This window comes from Meleagris gallopavo, chromosome 25 (assembly GCF_000146605.3).
Source record: "Meleagris gallopavo isolate NT-WF06-2002-E0010 breed Aviagen turkey brand Nicholas breeding stock chromosome 25, Turkey_5.1, whole genome shotgun sequence".
In the NCBI taxonomy this organism is placed as follows: domain Eukaryota; kingdom Metazoa; phylum Chordata; class Aves; order Galliformes; family Phasianidae; genus Meleagris; species Meleagris gallopavo.
In genome coordinates, this window is record NC_015035.2 from 416,281 (window position 1) to 440,441 (window position 24,161).

General features: G+C 58.9%; 1 protein-coding gene across 1 annotated transcript; it reads right to left on the reverse strand.

The window, feature by feature from the left end:
- Positions 1-6,200: 6,200 nt before the first annotated feature.
- SLC9A1 (solute carrier family 9 member A1) lies at positions 6,201-13,769 on the reverse strand. Its single transcript, XM_010723289.2, is given in 13 exon segments — positions 6,201-7,329; positions 7,923-7,992; positions 8,289-8,390; positions 8,759-8,873; positions 8,984-9,029; positions 9,032-9,156; positions 9,531-9,601; positions 9,970-10,059; positions 10,282-10,484; positions 10,817-11,034; positions 11,442-11,692; positions 12,941-13,519; positions 13,758-13,769. Coding segments are annotated over 13 exon segments (2,205 nt in total). The 3' UTR covers positions 6,201-7,006.
- Positions 13,770-24,161: the final 10,392 nt, after the last annotated feature.

Sequence of the window (24,161 nt, forward strand, 5' to 3'; positions counted from 1 at the left end):
CCGGGAGCGGCGGCTGTGGGGACACCCAGCCGTGACACCTGGGATACCGCACTGATGTCCCGCTAGTGGCTCATTGACACCTCACTCATGTCCCATTGATGCTCTGTTGATATTCCATTGACATCTGTTGATGTTCCATTGATACTGAATTGATGCCCCTTACACACCCTGCAGGCATTCCACGATACTCTCGTTGGCCCCATTGATGTCCTTTTGATGTTCCATTCACAACCCCAGGTGTCCCATCGATACCGAATTGGTGCTCCATTAATATCCCTTTCATGTCCCACTGGCATCCCATTCATGACCCATTGATACCAAGTTGACGCCCCATTGATACCCTACTAGTGTCACATTGATACCTGCTTGACATCCCACTAATGCCCCACTGGTGCCCCATTGATATTCCATACACCACCCATGGATGCCCAATTGATAAACAAATTGTTTCCCATCATGGAGCCCACAAGGTCAGGTGCTGCTGCTGCACCCTGGGAGCCCAAACCCCAATGCTGTCCCACTGCTGTTTTCTCCTAAGGGATTCCCCTGCCCTGGGGTCTCCCCCAGAGCCCATCTCCACATCAGCACTCTGCTCTCCCATTGGACACTGGAGATCTCCCTGTGGGTACCAAGCTCTGCTGCTGCTGATGCCCAGTGCATGTGCAAATGGGGCAGCTGCCAGCAAGGCGTCACCAAAGCAGGACATGGCTCGGGTGGCACGCGTGTGCCAAGGTGCTGGATGGTTCCTGGGAAAGCCACAAAGCCATTGTGCAAAAGGAGGTGAAGGATAGGGCAGATGTTCAGCTTGTGAGGCAGCCAGGACTGGGCTCAGAGAGTGCCCATAACACCCCGATGGGTGCCCACAGCTGCTGGGGGAACATGGGGTTGGGCTGGGGGTGCTGGGTGAAACCTGAGGCAGGAGCACTGCGAGGCCACCAGGCAGGTTTAGGCTGTGGGGTGCAGGGAGTGAAAGCAGTTTTCCATGGAACTCTGCAAATACTGCTGTTGCAAAACCCCTTTGGTGGCACCGGCAGAAGAGCTTTATCAAGAAGTTTCCCAAGAGGCTGATGGACGAGTCAAAGTGCTTAGGAAATCAGGAGAGCATCCCCTCCCTCCCTTATTTTCCATGTCCTGTCTCCCATATCCTGTGTCCCACATTCCCTGTCCCCGTTCCCATGTCTGTTCCACGTCTCACGCCCCACACCCCACATCCCATTTCCCCTGTCCCATGTCCCCCGTGTTGAGCCCCCAGTGCCCGGTGCCTGGGCGGTGGCCGTGCCCTGTGATGCCATGGGATGCACTGCAGTGCCCGACAGCACTGAGCTGAGCACCCACTCCTGGAGTCCAAACTGTGGTTCTGGGGTGCCCTGCCAGAATCCCTTGGCGTATGGCTCAGGAATTGGGCACAGGGGACTGCAGAGAGCAGCACCCGGTTGGGGGCTCTTTCCCAGCCCCTGTGGGATGCTCACCTGCAGAACTGGGTGCAGGGCTGGGGGGAACCGAGCCAGGCTGGGAGGGAACAGCCCAACCGAGGGGTCAGGAGAGGCCTTGGGGACACCCTGACTGCGTGGGACCGACTGCTGCCCGCCTGCCATTGCGCAGGTGAGCCGCCTCCCTGAGCAAGCAGCAGGGACCAGCCCTGCTCCAGAGCCACCGACGTCACCAGACGTCACCCCGGGCAGCAGCAACGCTCCCTCGTGCATGGCAGAAGTCCCCATGCGTGCACTGCCTGTCCCCTGGCACCCAGCCCTGTGCATGCCCTGGTGTCCCCATGCCACACACCAGCTGTCCCTGCATGCACGGTGCTGTCTCTGTGCATGCACACGTGCCACCATCCCCATGCAGGTGCCAGCCGTCTCCAGGTGCTCACCTGCTGCTCCTGCACAAACAGGTCACCATCCCCACGCTGTCCCCGTGCACATGCCTGCTGCCCTGTGCCTGCTGTGGATTTAGGAGGTGGGTCCCAGCTGTGTCTGCAACCTCCCTCGGCAAACACAGCTCCCGGCCGCCTCCTGCTTGCACCACTTGTGCAGTTGTGGCACTGCTGGAACCCTGCAGCTCCCAGAGCACTGCTTTGTCTCCAGAGGAGCTGTGAGGGTGGGAGGACAAGGTGAGGATGAGGAGGATAAGGTGAAGATGGGGTGGAGGTGAGGGTGAGGAGGAAGAGGTGAGGATGAAGAAGACAACGTAAGGAGGGGGAGGATGAAGTAGGGATGAGGAGGATGAGGTGAAGATGAGGAGGATGAGGTGAGGATGGGGAAGAGGAGGTGAGGATGAGGAGGATGAGGTGAGGATGAGGAGGATGAGGTGAGGATGAGGAGGATGAAGTGAGGATGAAGAGGATGAGGTGGTGAGGATGAGGTGAGGAGGAGGAGGAGGGGAGGACAAGGAGGATGAGGTGGTGAAGATGAGTAGGACAAGGTGAGGATGAGGAGGTGGTGAGGATGAGGAGGAAGGGGTGATGATGAGGAAGACAAGGTAAGGATGAGGAGGATGAAGTGAGCATGAGGAGAATGAGGTGAAGATAAGGAGGATGAGGTGAGGATGGGGAGGAGGAGGTGGTGAGGATGAAGAGGACAAGGTGAGGATGAGAAGAATGAGATGAGGATGAGGAGGAAGTGAGGGTAAGGAGGAAGAGGTGAGGAGGAGGAAGAGAAGGTAAGGGTGAGGAGAAGGGGAGGATGAGGAGGATGAGGTGGGGAGGATGAAAAGGGCAAGGGGAGGATGAAGAGGAGGGGAGGATGATGAGGAGGAAGGCCTTATCCCACCTAGGAGCTGCAGCAGAGCACAGAGATGTCTGGTGACCTGGATTATGTGGGGCGGTGGGCACTGCCTGCTTGGGCTGTGAGGGCAGAAGGAAGGGAGGAGGAGGGGTTGGTTGAGTTCAGGTTCATTCATCCCAAAAGCCAAAAGGAGGAGGAGGCGGAGGTCTGGGCAGAGGGTTTTGGGCAGCGGGTGGGGAAACTGAGGCAGGGGATGCAGGCAGCACTGCCAGCACCCTCCCATTGCCCCCAGCCCTTGGCTGAGTGACACCCGGGTGCCACCACTGCAGAGGATGTCCCCACACCAGCCAAGGCAAGGCTGAGTCCATCTCCACCCGGCGCAGGGGTCCCTGCGAGGCTCCCACAGCCCCTTTGGCTTCCGGAAATAACACTGATGGATGATGGCTGTGATGCCACCCCAGGGAGGTGTTGTGAGCCAGCGAGGGCCACCTCCGAGGGCTGAGATGAAAGGCAGTGCAGGAGCACAGGCTGTTATTAGCACGGCTGACGCAGAGCTGGGGAATGGCACCGTCACCTCCCCGGGCTGCACACAGCCCTGCAGCCCCAAGCACCCCTGGAGCCATGCCGGGAGCGGTGGCATCGAGCCCCATCCGGTGACAGTGATGGTGTCACCAGTCTGCCCTCCAACCCCCCGCGGTGACCCCACATCTGCATGGGGGAACCCAAAACCACACGGTGTTCTCCCAGCAGCGCCCATAGCAACCCGTGCGTCCTGGCCTTCCTGGTGATGTAGCAATCTTTGCTTGGCTTGATTTGGGATTTTAAACAGTGACGGTCATCTGCAGGGCGGCTGTTAGTTGGAGCCTGCTAGGAAACCCTGCCGGCCTTTCCCTTTGTGTTCTTTTCAGGCTGTGAGCGCTGCCTGAGTGCGGCTCCAGGTGGTGGCATGCACTGTCCTATTGCCATCCCATTGCCACCCCAGCACTGTCCCATCGTCGTCCCACTGCCATCCCATTGCCATCTCATCACTGTCCAATTGCCATCCCACTGCCATCCCACTGCCACTTCAACGTCATCTCATCGCTGTGCCATTGCTTTCCCATCACCATTCCATTACTGCCCCACCGTCATCTTATCTCTGTCCCACTGCCATCCTATCACCATCCTATTACCATCCCATCGCCATCCCATTGCTTCCTCTTTGCCACCCCACTGCCATCCCATTGCTGCCCTATTGCCATCCCATTGTCATCCCATTGCTATCCCATCACTGTCACTTTGCCATTCCATTTCTGTCCCATCGCCATCCCATTGCTACCCCATTGCTACCCCACTGCTGTCCCACTGCCACCCCACTGCCATCCAATTGCTGCCCTATTGCCATCCCATTGTCATCCCATCACTATCCCATTGCCACTCCATTGCTGCCCCATTGCCACCCCACTGACATCTCATTTCTGCCCCATTGCCATCCCACTGTTGTCCCATTGCCATCCCACCACTGTCCCATTGCGTCCCATTGCTGCCCCACTGCTGTCCTATCTCTGTCCTTGCCTTAGTGCTGGCAGAATGGCTGCACTGGGTGGAGGCACAGGGGACATGGGAACATGGCATGGCAGTACAAGGGACATGGGGATGCTCCCTGGGCTCCATCCATCCCACGGCCTCGTGCACTTCAGCGGTTGCTCAGCAGTGCCAGCCCATCCCTGGAGGGATCATTAGTCCTCCCTCATTAGAAGAAGTTACTCACCCCTTAAGACAGACACAAGAATATCCTGGAAATGCCTCCGTTTGGAGACTTGTGGTGTTCAGGCGATGACTGAAGCCGTGAGGGTGGCTGCACGTGATGCTGCCCTGCACGTGGATGCTCGTCGCACCACCCAGGGCCGTCCCACTCCGTGTTGGGGGTCGGTGCTGCCAGGCTGGGCTGGCGCTGCTGGGGTCCCCAAGCACCCACAGCACCCAAAGCCACAGCTATGGGACGCACAGGGGGCCGAACTCATCCTGAGGGCATGGGGGGGACGGACCTGGAGCTTCAGGTATTTGAAGCAGATGAGCAACGCCAGCCATTATGAGCTTATGGGATGGCAAACGCGTGAGTCACGGCCTGCTTGAATCAGAGCTTTAATTTGCAGCTCTGGCGGTGGCTGCTTTGAAGAGAGGGGCTCTGCTCCCCGGGGCTTCTTCCCTGCGGGTGGGAGGGTGTGTGCACCCTGCAGGCTGTGGGCTTTGGGCTCAGGGCTGGTGCAGCCCCGAGAGCTGTGGGGGATGGAGAAATCGTCCCCGATGTCCATCCAGGTAAAGGGCATCTGTTGTGAGTTCACCTTTGGCTCACGGCACCGGGGGGGAGCAGAGGACACCCTGATGCCTTACCTTGCACGATGGCCATGCTGGTGTCCCCTTGGCCATGATGGGATCTCCACTGTTGTGTTGGTGTCCCCATGGCTGTGTTGGTGTCCCCATAGCTGTGTTGTTGTTCCTACGGCCATGGTGGTGTCCCCATGGCTACACTGGTGTCCCCATGGCAATTCTGGGGTCCCCATAGCTGTACTGGTATCCCCATGGCCTGCTGGTGTCCCTATAGCTGTGTTGGTGTCCCCATGGCTATACCGGTGTCCCCATAGTGTGTTGGTGTCCCTATGGCCATGCTGGTGTCCCTATAGCTGTGTTGGTGTCCCTGTGGCTGTACTGGTGTCCCCATAGCTGTGCTGGTGTTCCTACGGCCATGGTGGTGTCCCTATAGCTGGTGTCCCCATAGCCATCCTGGTGTCCCCATAGCCATGCTGGTGTCCCCATGGCAATGTTGGTATCCCCATAGCTGTGCTGATGTCCCCATAGCCATGCTAGTGTCCCCATAGCTGTACTGGTATCCCCATGGCCTGCTGGTGTCCCTATAGCTGTGTTGGTGTCCCCATGGCTGTACTGGTCTCCCCATAGCTGCACTGGTGTTCCTATGGCCATGCTGGTGTCCTCATAGCTGGTGTCCCCTTGGCAACGCTGGTGTCCCCATAGCCATGCTGGTGTCCCCATAGCCATGCTGGTGTCCCCATGGCAATGTTGTCATCCCCATACCCATCCTGGTGTCCCCATAGCCATGCTGGCTTTCCACCATCCTGGCCTGGAGCATTCCCCCCTCTCCTGCACGAAGCACAGCTCAGGCAGGGACCAGCCTGACTGGGCGGCTGACACATCCACAGCACAACGCCACACACTTCCCTCTCCCAGTTGTTCAGTTGTTAAAAAAATAAAAAAGGAGCAACACTGGCAATATAAATGACCCCCCTCCCCACCCAGAGCAGGGCAGCAATCTGGGAACAGGTTTGGGATGCGAGTGCCAACAACGCAGCCCTCGAGACACAGGAGGAGTGTGGGGGTCCGGGCAAAAAACCCACCCAGACGACACGACAAATTAACATTAATTTATTAGAATAGTCATGAAAAAAAAAAAAAAAAAAAGAATCTCTTTACATATGTGGCGTTTTTGTTGTTTTTTTTTTTCCTTTCTATACAAGAGAATTGTCACTGCTTCTCTCTCCCCCCTGGAAGCAGGGCACGATGCACGCCGGCGGGACGGCGCATGGGAAATACAATCTGCGTGCTGCGCCGAACCCGGGGCTGTCTTTGGTTAAGGAGCAGCGCTGCTTCCACCCCCATGTGGGGTTTAAGGAGGGGACATGCACGGGGCTGGGGGTGCTAGGCATCCAGGAGGGACAGAGAGGCCCAGGTTTTGCAGGGCGCGAGGGGAGCGGGGACCCCCGCATGGCTACGGGGTATTTATTGAGCAAGACCCGGTGTGAATGCAGCACTGGGGTGGGTGGCCCCGCGGGGAACGCAGCCGTGGAGGGGGAGATGCGGATCTGGGCCCCCACCTCCGTGAGCTGCACCCCTGGGCTCAGGGGGTGCGGATGCAGCAAGCAAAGGGAGATGCGAAGCCGTGCAGCCCCGCGGGTGCCCCCAGTTCTGCAGCCACAGCCCAGCGCCGTCCCACGGGGTCACTGTGGGTTGGGGTCGCCTCCAGCACAGCCCCGTGCAGCACTGCCAGTCCTGGAGCCCAGGGAGCGTCCTCACCCCAGGGCCGGGCGTCCCCCACCCAGGGCTCCATCCTGCTCCTCAGCCGGTCCACGGCTCGCAGGGCACAGCTGTCCCCACAGCTCCCATCCATCCAGGACGGTCCCCCCTTCCCAAACCCGGCGTGTAGTGATAGAGGAACCCGAAAGTGTGGGGGAGCAAAGAAAGAAAACGAAGAGGGAGAGAAACCAGAGGAAGGAAGGGGCAGCCCCGCACTACTGCCCCTTGGGGATGAAGGGCTCCCCCTCCTCCGGCTCCTGCCGCGGCCCCGGGTCGCTCAGACACCGCAGCATCCTCTGGCTGCTGGGGCTGTCGCTGGTCCCCGGCGTGAAGACGTCGTCGGTGCCAGGGGAGGAAGGCTCCTTGGGCCGCATCACCAACCCCTCCTCATCCTCCTCGGGGGAGGGAGGCAGGCCACCGCAGCCCTTGGGCACCTCGTTGGGCAGGTCCACCGACTCCGGGGACTGCGGGGAGGCCGGGTCGATGGTGATGATGGGGAGGTTCTCCGAGTCCGGCTTGGGTTCGTAGGCCAGTGGGTCTGGGGGGGCAGAGAGGAGTCAGGCAGAACGTAGCTCTGGGTAAATCGGGTCGGCCTGGGGAGTGCCAGCAGGAAAGGGGTCCCGGGGACCCTCAGCTAATGCACTGCAGGTCTTTGAGGTCTGCACCCCCCGGGCTCGCTCTGACTTTGGAGGCCTTTTTCTGAGCTGCGCGTCCTGTTTGGAAGGCACCGGCCAGCCCAGCTCTGCTTGCACGGATTGCGAGGGGCGAAGCCGCCCTCTGCTGAGCAAACCCGGCTCCAGCAAGCAGCGACGCTGAGCTGCTTCTGCTCGGGTTCCTCTCCTGCCGCCTAGCTGCTGTCCCCAAGGATGCACGGGGCAGAGAAGAGGGGATGCGGGACAGCAGAGAGGACGCAGGACAACAGAAGGGACACAGGACAGCAGAGGGAACACGGGACAGCAGAAGTCGGGACAACGGAGGGGACAGAGGACAGTAGGAGGGACGTGGGACAGCGCAGGGGACAGAGGACAGCACAGGGATACAGGACAGCACGACCCCTGAGTGGCTGCACACCCAGTGATGCTCAGCACGACGCCAAGACCTGCGTGTCCCCCCAGCTCCATCCCACCCTACCTGAGCCGATGCGAGCCCGGGACATGGTGGGAGAATCAATCTTGTTAGCTGGCACTGTCAGGTAGGCATTCTGCAACCAGAACACAGGGAAAGCAGCATGAGGGACTGCCTGCAGCCAAACGGCCCCGGGGAAGTGGGGAATTGATCCTGAGTCTCAGGGATGAGCGAGAAGCAGCAGTGGGATGCAGAGGGTAAATGTATCCTCCCAGCCATGCTGCAAGGACTTGCTCTGCATCTGCCTTCACGCTGCAATCACCAGAGGGCAGGGACAGCTACAGTGGACCCCATGCAGGACAGCGGTGCCCTTCCCAGCTGGAAGCCCCATCCACCTCCATCCCGCCCCGTCCCTCACCAGCATCCCCTGACCTGGCGATCAGCCTGCCGGATTTTCTGCCTCCTCAGGAGCATTTGGTTCCAGGCTTCCTCGTAGGGGTCAGCCACCAGCGTGTGCCGGTTGTAGGATCGCAGCTGTGAAAACACCCAAGAAAAGGAGATGGGTGAAAAATGGGAAGGCAAAGGGAGGTCACGGCACCGTCCCCTTTGGAGATGGGATGACACAGCTGCCCGTGGGCAGAGCACGTCCATTCCCTTGTGCTTCATCCCGTGGGATGTCTCATCTCACCCACCACAGCCCAGGAAGGGCTCAGCCAACAGGCCAGCCTCCCCTCAGCACATCCCAGTGTCTCTTGGGGAGGGAACAGAGACTGGGAACACATGGGGCCGAGCTGAGGATGGGCAGAGGGGCACAGCTGGCGCTGAGGGCTGCAGATTGAGGGCCACCCCAGGGAAACAAAGGGGGAACGCGGGGCGAGGGCACAGCACGGGGCTCGCCTCACCCTCTGCCTGGTTTTCTGCAGGTTGCTGCGGAGGATCTTCCGGATTTCCTCCTCCTTGTCTTTGGACAGGGTCGGGATGACGCGTTCCACAGGGAGGGTTTTGGGGCTGATGTTCCTGCATGGACAGACAGCACTCAGAGTCACGGTGCCACAGCACACGGCAGGGCTGAAGGGCTGCTTGCCCCACGGCCACCACCGGGCAGCACAGGGAGGCTGGGAACTCACTGGATGGAGACAGCGGAGATGGTGGAGGGGATCTTGCCCAAGCCCCACTCTCCACCAGCTCGATTGCCTGCTTCATCTCCATCTTGTGATAGAAAGCAATGAGCTGCGGCTCCTTGGAGCGCTCTCCTGCTATCAGGCACTTCTTCACGTACTTCTTGTTGAAGCGATTCAGCCTTCCCAACAATGTGGGGAAAGAAGGAGAGGTAGTACATCACATCAGCCCTGCCCCAGCACACCCACCCCTCTACAGACCGTCTCCCCCAGGTGTAGGTTGCAGCTTGGGACCCCCCCCGGAGCCAGGCAGACCCCACAGCTCACAGCCTTGAGCTGCTCTGGGGCATCCTGCAGGAATTCCCCCCCTTTGCACGCAGCGTGGCAAAGCGGTGCAGCCCCACACCTCGCTCACGCTCAGCCCAGCACTGTGATTCACTGGGGGGAGCCCACGTGGCTTCCGCGGCCTAAGGAAAACCCCAGCCCTGGGTCGCCAGTCGGCAACTCAACCCCGTTCCCATCTCACCCACAGGTCCCACCAAACCACCCTCCTCACTTGTCTTTCCAGTGGTGATGCCCGTAGTGACCGCAGATATCCTCGATCCCCGTCAGAAGGTGATCCAGGAACTGTAAGAGAAGGCGCAGGGCACGGGCAGCTGATGGGCTGCTGCCTCTCCTCCCCCTACCCCACACTGACACGGGGTGACGGCACTCAGCGGGGTGTGACATCAGGGCTGTGGGTCCGGGGGGGCCTCGGGAGGGCGGGCGGTCCTACGCAGCTCAGGCAGAGAGGGGAGGTGTGGGTCGGAGCGGGCATCGGACGACACAGAAGGGGAGAGCCCTCGCTCCGTCCCCCCTTACCTTGGGCACCATTTAGGGGCAGCTCCCGCTCCGTGCACCCGCCTGGGTACAGCGGTGGAGGTGGCAGAAGCAGAGAAAGAAGAGGGCTAAGGCAGCGAAGGGACGCGTGCCAAGGGCTGGGAATGCGGCGTTACCTGCGTGTGGATCTCCTCGTTGATGGAGCGCTTCGTCTCCTGCTTCTTCTTCACGGCCAGCAGATCCACCAGGGGCCGGATGGTCATGCCCTGGGGAGGGGGGCAGGAGGGTCAGACCGTGGGCAGATGGATGGGGTGGGAAGCAACCGGCAACCAGCCCGGGGCGTGGGGTTGAGGCTGGGTGGGCTTCAAGCTCACCTCCAACCTCAGCCCTCCCACGATTGTCTGATTCTACGAGGGGCAGCTCCTTGCTTTCATCATTTCCACACCCCCACAAGGCTCTCTACCCCTCTGGACCCACTTGCCACCGACCTGCACGAAGACAGTGAAGAAGATGACGGTGATGATGGCCGTGAGGAACATGTCCCTCATGTTAAAGTGCTCGTAGTCGAGGAGGTAACAGAGGGAGAAGGCGATGGCTCCCCGCAGGCCCCCGTAGGCAATGATGAACTGATCCTTTGGTGTCAGCTTCACGATTCGGAACTTGTTGATGAACCAGGTGAGGACCAGGACGCCTGGGGAGCGCACAGAGATGGTGAAGGAAGCCCCCAGACCTGAAGAAACCCCCCCAGAGCCCAGAGCAGTGCTGCACCCTTTAACACGAGGGATATGCTCCTCGGACCCTTGGGTGCACGCTCATCCCAACCCCCTGCCCAGCACAAACGTGGCCTCACCCCCATCTTCCCATAAAGCCAACCACAAGCAAAGTCCAATGCCCGCTGTGGAGCAGTGCTACCCAGTCGACCCCAGTCTTCCCAGCAAGGCAAATTGGGACCTGAGAGGAGCCCTGAGAGGAGCCCACAACCCAGGAGCAGCCCCGGGGACTGCCACCACATCAAGGGCTCACCCAAAACCCTCGCGATGAGGCAGAAGAGCAGCGTGCTGATGACGAAGGTCCAGTTCCAGTAGTGCTGGCCAGCCACGGTGGAGACACCCAGGAAGATGAAGATGAGGGTCTCGCTCACGCTGCTCCACATCTTGAGGAAATACTTGATGGTGGTGTGGGACTTGTGGGAGATGTTGGCTTCCACGTAGGGCCGCATGACGACGCCGGAGGCGATGAGCCTAGGGGCAAGGAGGGGGCACTCAGCAGCCGTGGAGGCAGCCGCAAGCCATGGCCCTGCAGCACGAGGCTTGTGAGATGCCAGGGATCCAGGAAGGGCAACGTAAGGATTTTCCTCCCCCCTGGTTGGGCAGCATTGGAAGCAGGCAGCACAAACCCAACGCATTGTGAGCACTCAGCAGGCCCTGCTGCCACCACGGGCCTGAAGGAGTGGGAAATGGGCCGTCAGTGGTTTGGGATCTGTGGGTCAGCCCAAGTGAGACTCTCTCCCCGCTGCCTTCGTGCCCAAACACAGCCCCGGCCCTCATCAGGCGTGCTCTGGCCACGCTGGGACTGCTACGGAGAGCAAATCCCCCAAAAGTGGGGTCCTGGGGTAGGAGGGCACCTCATCCCCCCGCACCCAACTCACGCCATGATGCCGGAGAGGTGGAAGAGCTCCGCAGAGAGGTAGGCCATGTAGCTGTAGAGGAAGACGAAGAGGGGCTCGATGACGCGGATGTTGGAGGTGAAGCGGGACGTGAAGGCAGCAATCAGCCCATAAATGACGCCCACGAAGACGCCGCCCAGAGACACCACGAAGAAGCTGAGGAAGCCAAGGATGATATCGATAATGGTCACTTGCTCAAAGTTGGCAAACTCCTCAAAAAGGTGGTAGAGGACCTGGGAATGAGAAGGGAGAAGGGGTTTCAAACTGAGGAGATCCCCTCACCTCAGAGCTCTGCTTAGGGACCATCCTTAGGAGAGCATAGCAGGGATGCATGCAGACGCCCAAGGGAGCCTGGCCGCGTCACACAGAGCTGCATCCTGTGCTCCAGCCAGCAGAAGAAGCTGGCGGTGCTTTGCTGTCACACAGCTGGACACACATCCAGGACAGCTCTGTTCTCCACTACAGTCCCAGCTGCCGTCCCTGGAGGGGCTCCAGGCAAGGATGACCCAGCAAGAGATCGTTCCCGCTTCCCAATGGATAAATAAGGACTCCCAACAGCCACGTGGGGAGAAAAGGCAACAGCTGCCCCTGCTCAGCACAGAGCACAGCCCAAACCTTCATGCTGCTTTGTAGCTGACAGGGCAGCCTTGCAAGGAGCCCACCCCGGGCTGCATCTCTCACTTCTGGATGTGTTTACTGGAGAGATTTTAAAGCAGGAAGGGGAATCTGACTTCTGAGCATCCTGCAGGGTACTCGGAGCAGGGGGAGGGCAGGGTGCCAGACCCGGCGTGCCAGAGCTGGTTCCTGGGGCCCGGGCTGGGACAGATGGGAGAGCAGAAGGCAAAAGTATTCCTTAGGGATGGGAGCGAGGACACAGCCCAGGGCAAAAAGGGAGAAAAGCTCCTGGGAAAAGCCCTGTGCTGGGACAGCACGTTCCTCCTCACCCTCTGCAGCATGCTGAGCAGAGCAGATGGGGCGTGGGAGCAGAGCCAGGAAAAAGCAGTGGGCTGGGAGTAAATGTGGAGGTCAGCACTGCAGGGAGGAGGATGACAGCCATGCCAGCACCTGGACACAGCTGTCCTTTGGAAACAGCACGGATCCTCTGTGCTCCCCATTGCTTTTGCTGGGTGAGCAGCAGGACCTCAGCACTGGGGTCAGGAAGCAGCGTCCCCCCATCCCTGTGGGATGGGGCTGGGGGGCAGAGTGAGCCAGCAAAGCTCCGCAACCCTCCCTGAGACGCAGCAGAGCTCTGAGCACATGCTCTTGGCCTTCCCAACCCGTCAAGTGAAGCACATCACCTCAAAGCACCTCTGCAGTGTTTTCAGCTGCTATATTTAGCTCTGCACCTGCAGAAGTTCAGAAGCAAGCGCAGCACTGCAGCCCTGCAGCCCACAACACCCAGCCTGTGCCAGCAGCATCCCACAGACGGACGGAAGCAGCCCTGGTGCCACCCCAAAGCAAACCCCGACAGCTCCGCTCACCACCGTGACGGCGTCGTTCAGCAGGGACTCCCCAAAGACCAGGATGTGCAGCAGCTCGTTGATGTGGATCTCCTCAAAGACAGCCAGCACGGCCACCGGGTCCACGGCCGAGATGATGCTGCCGAAGAGCAGGTTGGCCAGCAGGCCGATGTGGTTGAGGCCGCTGCCGCCGATCTGGCACACGGCATACATCAGCCCCCCCAGGAAAAAGGCATTCCACAGCGTCCCCACCACGGCGAAGATGAGGATGGTGCCCAGGTTCTCCGTGAACTGTCGCAAGGGGAGGAAATAGCCGGCGTCCAAAATGATGGGAGGGAGAAGGAAGAGGAAGAAGATGTCTGATTTAAGGATGGGGGGCTTTTCGCCCACCGCTTTAATGAGCCCGCCGACCAGAAGGCCCACCACGATGAGCAGGCAGCTCTCGGGAACCACTTTGGACACCGAGGACATCACGTGGAAGCCTGGAGAGGAGAGAGCAGAGCACACGTTGGCTACGGGAACGGAGGATGTGGGAAGGAGGGACCGCTCCCAGCCCTCGCCGCGGCCTTGAGAACCTGCTGCTTGCCTCAGTTCCCCTTTCTACCCCGTGCTCCCAAGCTGGGAAGTGGAAGCTGGGCTGACATACAGTACCACTGCCCGTCCTCGCAGCGCAGAGTCCAGGGGGGGCTCAGTGGACCCCCAGCCCCGTGCCAGTGCTGGCAGCACGCACAGTGCTCACACAAGCTGCTGCTGGCTCCAGCTCTTCCCAACAGAGTTACTCATTCCCAGCACACGTAGGTGCTGCGTTTACCTCCCGTCAGACCCACGCGGGGCTCACACTGTGCCCCATGGCAACGTCCCATCCCTTAGGATGCCTCGGCGTCATTGCAGCCCCCGGGTCCACGCAACCCCTTACACCCCACCCCTGCCAGGGGGCTGCAGGGACAGGGAGGGCTTCCCTGGATCGTCTCCCAGGATTTATAACGATGACTTTGAAGCGAGGCACATTTGTTCCCTGGCAAAGGGATGGGTTTCCCATCAGGCACCGCTGACACCGTGTTCCATCATTCCTTCTGGCCGTGCCATCTGCACGGTGTGGACTCAAACCTCGGCGGCGACGCGGGCGGCTCTGCACCATCACACTGCCAGCTCGTCCCTCCCTCCTCTGGTGCAGCACAAACATGTCTGGAAAGCAAAACGCCTCCCCCTGTGCCCAGCACTGAGTCAGCTGCCGGATCCGAGGATGGAGCAGAGCTCCGACTGCTCCTCTGCAGGGATCCTCACAGCCTGGACGGGTCTGGCATGGCCTCATGGGGCTCTGGTGGCTCTGGAAGGTCTCAGGTGCTGTGATGAGGGGTAAGGAGCCTGCCTTCTGTGCTGGCGTTGTTGCAGCAGTGCTGCCAGAGCAAAGCCCAGGGATGGCAGAGGAGCAGTCCCCCAGAGCAGGTTCCCTATAGCACATCATGCAGGAGAGCATCCTCTGTACCACTAGACAGAGCCTGGCCTCATCCTCCTCACTCCCACCCTTCAGATATCAGTCAGTGCTGCTCAGATCCTTCCTTTCTGCAGGGAACAGCCCCAGGGCTCTCAGCCCGTCCCCATCAGGAGGTGCTCCACGATCCCACCATCTCTGCAGGTGCCACAGACGTGAGGTGCAGCAGCACGGTGCGTGATAATCCCTTCCCCTAGCACAGCTCATTGCAAACGGCACTCAGAGGCACACACCTCAGCACAAGCCAGCCCTGGCCACAATCAGATGGAAAGCTACACAAGCAGCATGAAGTCTGCAGCTCACCGGTGCTCACACACTGAGCACATCCCATCATGAATAAAACACAAATGCTGACAATTAAGCATCTCTCACTTCTTCCCCACGGGCCCCGGGATCCCATCAAACTGGAACATTCGTGCACTGATGTGGATTTGGTGCTTCAGGTCCCTAAAAATACACTCGCACAGGCTGCATGTTAATCATGCCTTTGATTCCGTGGAGGCAGCTCCTCTGCTATCAAACACTGTGTGTGAGCAAGAACGGTTGGGTAAACAGCAACCCTGAGAGCAAACAAGGAAATGTGCAAGCTAATGGGTTCAGTCTGGCTGCATGGTGAGCACGGGGCTGCAGTGCAGGCTGAGGTTTGGGGCAGGGCAGGGCGGTGGGACCGGCTCTGCAGCCTTCATGCTAGCCAAGGTCAAGTGCAGCTCAAGCTCCAAAGGGGGTGAAATCACTGTTGTGGAGATTTGGGGCTGTTTTGAGGCATCGCCTGCGCTGCAGAGGAGTTTGCCCTGCGGCTCCTCAGCACTGGGTGACTTCGTTTTGGTCTCCAAACATTTGCATGGGGCTGCTTCAATCCCAGCACAAGAACACAACTCCTGCCCTGCAGAGCTGCTGGTGCAGGGAGCCTTCCCCCTGCTGCTGCTCAGAGGCTGTGGATGCTCAAAGAGGCCATCAGGCTCAGCCCCATCACGGTGAGCCTCCGTGGGTCCCCAGGCACAGAGAGGTGAATGCTGACGGCTGAGCTGCCACAAGTGAGAGCTCCAGGAGGTCCACCCGTGTGCTGATAAACAGGACCTGGCTGCCTTTCCCCAGGCCCTCAACGCTGATGGATGTGAGGCCGTGTAAACATTTACTCCCAACCCAGCCACCCTGGACAGGCTCCAACCTACACACTGTTCTGGCCTTCCTCAGCTATGGCTGGGTTATGGATGGGTTGGAAGCTGTGCCCCATGCTACGTAAGCTCCATCCCATGGCGTGTGCTCCTTCTCTGCCTCCTGACCCCAAACGTGCCACATCTGAGCTGCCTTCTCCCCAAGCTGCAGATGGGAAGGATACAGAGGGTCAGGATTTGAGGACAGAGGGATGGAACAGGGAGGGATGCAGCTCAAAGAGGAGATCTGATGATGGAACAGGGAGGGATGCAGCTCAAAGAGGAGATCTGATGATGGAACAGGGAGGGATGCAGCTCAAAGAGGAGATCTGATTGCCCCATGCTGCTCCCAGCCATTTGGAAATCTCCTGAGGCCACAGGCACTGCATGCCCATTGGGGTGCAGCCATCTGCCTCCCTGCACGGCCCCATCCCACCCATCCAGACTTCTCCCCCCCCTCCATCGCCCCGGCGCTGCAGTGCAGCTCTCCAGCATGGGACCCAAGGTCAGCTTAGTCATCGCTCTGGCAGCACTTGGTGGATGTAAAGACCTCTCCCTGAGCAGCACGAAAAGAACGTTTTAATAACATTTTAATCAAACACTTTCCAAGAGCATTTACGGTGAAAGAAAAAGCAGGGAAGCTTTTATGCACTTCTCTGCTCCAACCCCTGGGGCTGTGCTCGAGACGGAGCCACAGAACCCCCCAACACCTAAAAATCACCCATGTTTGGAAGGAGCTGAGCCCTCATGTCTGCCCTGCAGGGCTGCCCTTCTCAAGGACACTGCAGAGAGTGCGGGCTGTAGGGGCACATGTGGCTCAGCACCAGCAGGGCCCCTCTGAAAGCCACACGAACCCTTCTGGGTGCCACAGACAGAGCACCAGGCAGCACAGCCTCAGCACTGGGGCACTGCTGGGCCTGGGGAACGGAGCTGGATGGGTCCTGCTGTGGGAAAAGGGGGACAGAAGTGGGGCTGGGACAGCTCTCCAGCTGCCCAGGGTGCTGCTCAGCCTTCCCTCTCTGGTGACCCCAAAATCTGCACCTCAGAGCAAGAGATGCTGTGCTGCACAAGGAGAGGTGGTGGGGGAGGAGGTTGGGCTGAGCTGTACCTGGCAGTGTCTGCTTGTTGCTTTATGCCTTTCAGGTCTGGGCTCACTGGGGCCGTCCCAGAGCTATCAGCACTGTTCTTATCTCCTGCACAGCAGCAGCCTGGGGTCGGTCACCTTCCCACACAGGGCTGGGTGCACAGGGCTGTGCCAGGCAGCCACAGCTCTCCTATCCAAACCGCCCTCCATTCATTTGTTTGCAGCATGAGGGGCAGGGAAGGGGAACAAGGGGTGATTCAGTGCGGGGCAAACAACGATTGAGCTCCGTTTGAGGGCAATAAGAGTGGGAAATCAGCTCTGAAAAATAATAAGGGCTGTATCTCTGGCAAATAGCAACGGGTCTTAATGGCTATTGACAGCCATGGGACTGGTAGGGTGGCACCAAGGGGCTGGGGCTGTGTTGGTGCACACGGATGCTGCCCTGCTCCGTGCAGAGCCCCGAGTCACCAAAAGCAGCATCAATTAAATATGTTCCCATTCCTTGGCTTTTCTTCCTAATTAGCAGTGAGAAAATAACGAGGTCCGAGCACAACTCTTTGTTTGATCTGGAGCAAATCGTTGCGGCTCCATCTCCTCCTTTGCCTCGGGCAAAGCTCCATTCCCTGTGCACAGAGCCCTGCAGGAGTGAGGATGCAGCACTGCAGTGCTGCCAAATGAACACCGCTGCCCTGGGACCCCAACAGCACTGCTGCAGTGCTGCAAAACAGGAGGAGGATGCAACAGTCCCTGGCACACCGGAGAGCTGTGAATCATCTGCAGGCAGCGGGCACGTCTGCCTGCCAGGGCTGCTCTGTGCTGACAAACAAGCTGATGCAAAGCACAGAACAGCCATAACGAGGTGCACGGATCCGTGGTTGAGCCTCCCCACGTCCGCAGGCTCTGGAGCCCAGGAGAATTTCCTGCTGGAAAACTCAGGGTGCCCTCATCCCAATTAAAACCTGCTCAACCCCAGCGCTTCCCCTTGGCTAATTAACCAGGATGAGCTGAAATGAAATGCTGTGCCCCACTGCGCTGAGCAGCAAACCACAGCCATGCAGGAGTCCTGCAGCAGGGAGGAACCCAGTGCTGCTCCTGCCGCATCGCTCGGCATGGCTCAGCCCAACCACCGCGTGTGAGCAGCACACAGTGCTCAAAGAAGCCAGCATGGGGCAGAGCTGGCCTCCAGGAGGGGACAGGACGGTCCCCATCACCTTCCAGCCATGCCCCAGCTGAGCTCTGCTGCAGCACACGGGCAGCGCAGGGGGAACCGTACCACTGTACCAGCAAAAAGCATCCCTGCAGCAAAGCACCAGCGTGGCAATCCGCAGGCAGGAGCCCTGTGAGTTCTTTGGAGGGCAGGGAGAGGCGATGCAACAAAAGGCTCGTCCCCTGGTTTTATCTCCAAAGCACTCACAAGAAATTAACAGATCAACTGGGAGTCTTTTACAGAGCCGGTATTAATTTCCTCCTGGCTGTAAAGAGGAATGAAGAAACAAAGGGCATTAAATGCACTTGCCCGTGTCCCCCAGCGAACAGCGTGCGAGCGGCTCCACAGCTCCCAATTTCCAGCCCTACGCTTAGATAACGCTCCTTCAAACCGGCAGAAAAGCCAAGGACACTGCAAGGAAAGCAGATTGTAAGGAAGATCTGTTGGCTACGAATCGCAGAATCACCGAGGGCGGAAGAGAGCTCTGAGATCGTCCAGCCCAGCTGCCCACCCAGCAGCAGAACCTCCCTGCTAACGCACATCCCCCAGTGCAGCACCTCGAAAGGAGAACCCCACGGAGCCCTGGAGCAGCACCTGACTGCTCCAGAGTTGCCTGCAGGGCAGAAAACACGAGGACTCCAAGCAGCAGGGCTGGGCTGCTGTACAGAGCTGGAGCAAGGGGCCAAGGAAGGGTTTGGGATGCTGTAAATGCATCACGTGCCAAGCTGGCTGCTGGAAAGCCCCAGTAACTCCAGGAACTGCAAACCTGTTGACTCAATGACCGCATTCCTCTCCCAGGCACATTCCAGAGCCACTCCTGGATTGCGGCTGTGATCGGCACGACTGCAGGATGCCTCTGCAGCAGCTCCATGCAGTGCCTCACACAGCGCTGCTGGGATGGGACTTTGCATCAGGAAGGTTCCAGCAGCAGCACTTGAGCTTTTTAAGATGGCTTTCATAGAAGAAGGGCTCCAAAAACGGCTCCAGCCCCACGGAACAGGGCTGGGAGCTAAGCAGGACTGCTCACAGCTCTGCTTTGCCCACAGTTCTTCAGCTGCTGTGATGCACAGGATGGCACAAATGGCTGGGTTGGGAGGGCTCAGGGCAGTGCAGCACCACTGCCTGCACCACCTCCAAGGTTGGAAAAGAGGTGCACCCATTCCAACCATTTCCCCATCTGCACTGTATCCATCTACTTGTGGGACAAAGCCAAAGCTTCACATTGCTCCAGAGCAGGAGATGCCTAAAACCACACTGCTGCACACATTGCAGCACTGAACAAATGGCTCCTGGAGCCCTCGGAGCCTCGGGAGTGAATCCCAGGGCACCCCAAGGTGAGCACCATGGGCAAAGCCCTGCATGCCAGTTACCTTTCCCAGGAAGGGCAGATTTCCTCGCAGGAACAGGGGCAGGAAGGACAAACAAAAGCCTTTCAGGAAATAACCTGCTGGTGCCCTCTGCGATCGCAGGGAGGATGTGGCCACAATATTGCCCTGATTACTACCGGGCTTGGGCGGCCGAAACAAAGCGATGTAATTTGCAGCACACGACAGCAGTGAGCTGGGAGAGTCAGCCTGCATCAGTGCTTCCTGACAGGAGCTCCCCGGGGAAACTGAGGCACGGCACAGCCAGAGGCACAGCGCTCTGCCCTCTGTGCCACCCGACCTGCAGCGCCAGGGCGAGGAGCTGCCTTTCTTCTGACCTGCCTTCCTTCCTTTTAAGCTGCCTTCTTCTCCTGCCAACCTGCCCTCCTTCCTTCCCACCTGCCCTCCTTCCTTCCCTCTTGCTCTCCTTCCTCATGAGCTGCCTTCCTTTCCTTCCCAGCTGCCCTCCTTCCCTCCTGCCCTGCCCCAAACATCCAGCACGCTGTGATTCCTAAGCAGTGGAAGAAGCCAGCTGTAAAGGTTCAAAGGGAGCCCAGCCCACTTCTGCAAAGGTGCCTCTTGCAGGTTTAGCAGAGAGAGGGGATTTATTTCCCTGCCACCATTATCCATTACATGGAACTCAGGAGATGCCCCCCGGGCCAATTGCACTGCAACTGTGCAGCTCACGGAGATGCACCCGTCCCCTTCTGATCACAACTTTGCCCTCTTCAACCTCCTGCTCTGGGATCTCCCCCAGCAGCGTGCTGAGCCTTTGGTCACCGCTGTCCCCACCAAACCCATCCCATGGGAATGGAGCCCTGCAAGGAAAGCAGGAATGGGCAAAGCTGCTCCACTCCCAGCGCAGCAGTGATCCAACGTGCAGCCATGTGTGTGCCACCAAAGGTCTGCTTTTCACATCCTTGCTCCCAAGCAGAAGCACACGTGTGCTCCTCTGCCCGAGGAAAGAGCAGAACAGAAAGTGATGAAATTTCCACCTCTCAATTAATACACAGATGCCAGAAAACTAAAGGGAAGTCAGAGGGATGAGTGAGATCTCACCCAGCACAGATGGCAATCTCTGCCTCGAGCAGCACTGAGCTCCAACATGTGGCCAAAGAAACTCCTGAATTCTCAGCTCCACTGCTGCACTTTGCAGCCGAGATTGCAGAGCCACAGCAGCCCTGACAAGCAGGGATAGGTGCTGTGTGGGGATGCTCAGAGCTTTGGCAGCGTGTTCCTGATGGATTTCAGCTTTCATTTGAACAAATTAAGCCTTGGGGACCCAAAAGAAAAAAAAAAAGAAACTCGGATGTTTACAAGGCAGCTGCAGCAATTCATCATTGCTTACTTTCAAGTTTCCTCTTTCAGTACCCACAGCTCTGCCTGCAGAGCAGCACACAGAAGATGCTCTGAGAGCAGTGCAGCCCCAGCAGCCAGGGCAGCCCCTGAAGCAGTTCCACGCAATGTCTGGCCCCGTCTTGCAGATGAGGAGCTTTCTTCCCCTCGAGTTTTTGGTGCTTTCTTGCTCAGCTTTCAGCAACAGGCAGAGCAAGGAGAATTAACTGCCATGGCTGCTCTTCCTGAGCCAGCAAAGCAGAGGGTGAAGGCAAAGCACAGCATTTGGATCCTTCCCCCGTAAGGCAGTGGGAACACAGCGAGTCTGCATTAATCAGGGGCTGTTTCAATTAATTAGCACGACAATTTTACACTTCTGTAGCACCAGCTGCATCAGTGCTTCCAAATCCTTTCCTGTTGTTCCCAACGACAGAACAGCCACCAGCTGATACCAAAGGGAACGTGTGCTGTGCTTGGGGTGATCTCACCCCGTATCTGCAGCCTGGAGGAGCCTGAAGGATGTGGGAATCCCACATCAAAGTGTCCCACGGACTCAGAGCACAGAACTCAGGCCCTGCAGCTGTTCCACCCTGCTGTGCTCAACACCACGGCCCATTTCCAGCCCAGTGATGGAGGTTTTGGGGAAGCACACCTGGCTGCTTCTCACCGTCTCCTCCCCAAGCCCTGCAGGTGGCATCGTTGTCCCAGCAGCATCCCCAGGTGCCACCGTTTGCACCCCCAGCAAAACCTCACCCCCCACTCACATGAAAAACCAGAGGGGGTGGCATTTGGGAAGCGCTCAGGCTCTCTAGCACCCAGCTCTGGCTGTCAGACAGCAGTTGTCAGCCTCTAAAAATGGTCCCTTGGCAATGGAAGCAGCGCATCGCGAGGGCACGCAGCCCAACCTGCAGCCCAACCTGCAGCCTCTACGCTCTGATCTGCCTCTCCCAGCTCCTATCCCTGGGGAATTCCTCCATCCCACCCCTCCTCAGACAGCAGCAGTGTCCCCACGGCAGCCCCGTGCCACCCTGCAGCACGCACCTCTCTGCCCTGCAGGGATGCACTGCCTGGATTGCTTTGCACCACGCTGATACGGAGCGTATGCTGCTGTTTTCCTGCACAGGGACAGTGGTGGCTGCAGGGAGGCACAGGGACCTCAGACACAGGGACAGAACGAGCGCTGCAAAGCTGGGAAGAGACACCGGAGCAATGACTCAGTAATTACTTCAGGCTCCAAGCAGAACCTGAGTGCTGCACTGGGCTCCGAATTCACGTCTCGCACGCAGCGATGAGCAAAAGGCCGGCACAGCTCAGGGCCGTGCAGGGACCCCACAGCACTCTGCAGGAAATAACATCCCCAGAAGCCGTTTGCGCTGCAAGGCACAGCGGCATGGCTGCTCCCTGACGTGGGGCTGAGGGGACACGGAGATCTGGGACGCAGCAGGGCTGGCATCCATCAGACCTCACGCAGGATGGGAACGGCACCTCTGTGCTCTGTGGTTCTAAAAGGCAGAGCCTGAGGGGTGCTCCGGAGATGGAGCTGAGCCTGATTCCTCCCCAAGGTTGGCAGCATACAGCTGGGAGCTGAGCAGCACAGCTCTGACCACCAGCCCCGGCCCACGGCACCCCAGCAAAGGGACCACACTGCAGCCTGCTGGCACACTGCTGGCTCCTTCCTTCCCTTCCCCCTGGCAAAGGAAAAGCATTTATAACCGAACCCAAACTGCGCCGTGACGGTTCTGGGACAAAGTCTGGCTGCAGCGCTCCCAGCAGCTCCAGCTGATGCTGCTCCACCTCCACCAGCACAGCCAGTGCTGGGAGCTGCCAGCCTGTAGCTGGGGGAGCAGGAACGGCGCTGCTGCGTCTGTCCCTCACCCCCTCCTTCTCCTACACAGCCTTAAAATACCACTCGGGTGCTCAGCAGCACCCTCCCCTTCCGCGTGGGTTGAGGGGAAGCAGAAGCAGCGCAGGCCTGTGGGACACACGTCGGTCACACATCAGTGCCGTGCCCACAGGACGAAAGGAGTGCCCCCCAGCCAGCAGCAAAAAGAAAGCACAAACCTCTGGGATGCCCCTGCACCGAGCCCCATTGCCAGCCCAGTTCACGGGAGGGAACACTGCAGTGGTTTTGCAGGAAGCTCCTGCAGTGCTGGGATAGCTGGGAGAGGTGGACAACGGGAGGCACCGAGCTGCAATTAAAGCCACGCTGTTAATTCCCAGCCCACACTGTATTCATTCCCCCCTTTGAGGGAGCTGCTTGCAGATCCCTGCTGGATGTGCAGGCGTGCCAAGGGATGGGCTGGGCTCCCTCAGCATCCCCAGGGGAGACGTTGTCCCCAAAAGAACCCTTGCAAAGTTGCAAAGCGGCTCCTCCCGGAATGCACCCCGCCATCCCAGCCTTGCATAACGCTTTCAGTGCAAAAGAACCGGGCTCAGCTGGTAACCGGGAACAACTTCCCAGCTGCACAAAGGGAAAGAGCTCCCCGAGCTGCCGGGCTCCACGCTGCGGCGTCGCTCACAGCCTTGCTTTTGGCCCCTCCTTTCTCCTTCAGCTTCCGCACAGACACTCCGGATTTCATCACTCATTCCCTTCCGAGCAGGATGACAGCCAACGCGGTGCCACAGCCCCCAGCACTGAGCAGAGGCCGCTGGTTTGGGGATCTGACGGCTGCATTTCCTGGTGTGCGGCTCCTCTTTACGCACCCTAAGCCACGAAGGATGGAGCTGCACCTCCTGCTTGGTTGTGCTGCCCTATTCCTTTCCAGAGATGCATTCAGCTGCTGAGGCTGGAATGCTTTTCCTTGTAAATAAAGCGTGCAGAAAATGGGGTTTGACCAGGCAGTGCACATGGAGCGGGGTGGGGTACAGCAGGGCAGTTTGGGCATGGTGTGCATGGGGGTCTCCCATGCACACAGGGTTTGGAACACTCAGCACCCAAAGCACCGTTCCCATTAAGTCACAGCATTCCATGAGGAACACTGCTCTTAAACCCGATGGGAATTGAGGTGCAAAAACCATGGGGATACAGAGCTGCTCTCCCTCCGCTCACCCTCTCCCAGCCTGGAGAAGGTAACGGCGCAGAGAAACAAACCCCTGGAGCTGGGCACTGCTTTCAGCTGGGGCTGCTGCACTGCATCCCACTCTGGGATTTCCCATTTCCCCACTATCAAAGCTTGGAAAACACTCAGGCAACCACGGCCACTTTGTGCCCCACAGCCCTGAGCCGTCACCCCCAGCCCCGCTGAGCTGCCCGGTGGTTTTGCTGCAGGCAGGGATAGGAGGGAAGGGGAGCACGGAGCTGTTGGAAAGGATTTCTCCAAGGTTACAAAAGGCACAGCGTGGTTTGGAAAGGAAACAAAGCACCGAACAAAGCTTCCTCCTCACCGGCGGAAAAAGCAAAACTAAAACGTTGCTCCCAGTCAGGGTGCAGGGAGACTCTGCTGTTAGATGGCATTGGAACCATCCGTGGGGTTGGGGGGCACTGCGCCCGCTGCCAGGCCTGCGGCAAACACAAGGTCGTGGGGAGAGAGAGGGATGCCCACTGCTGCCATGGGATGGAGGGGGGGTTTGTATGGGGTGTGCGGGGGGATCAGCACGGGGATGCAC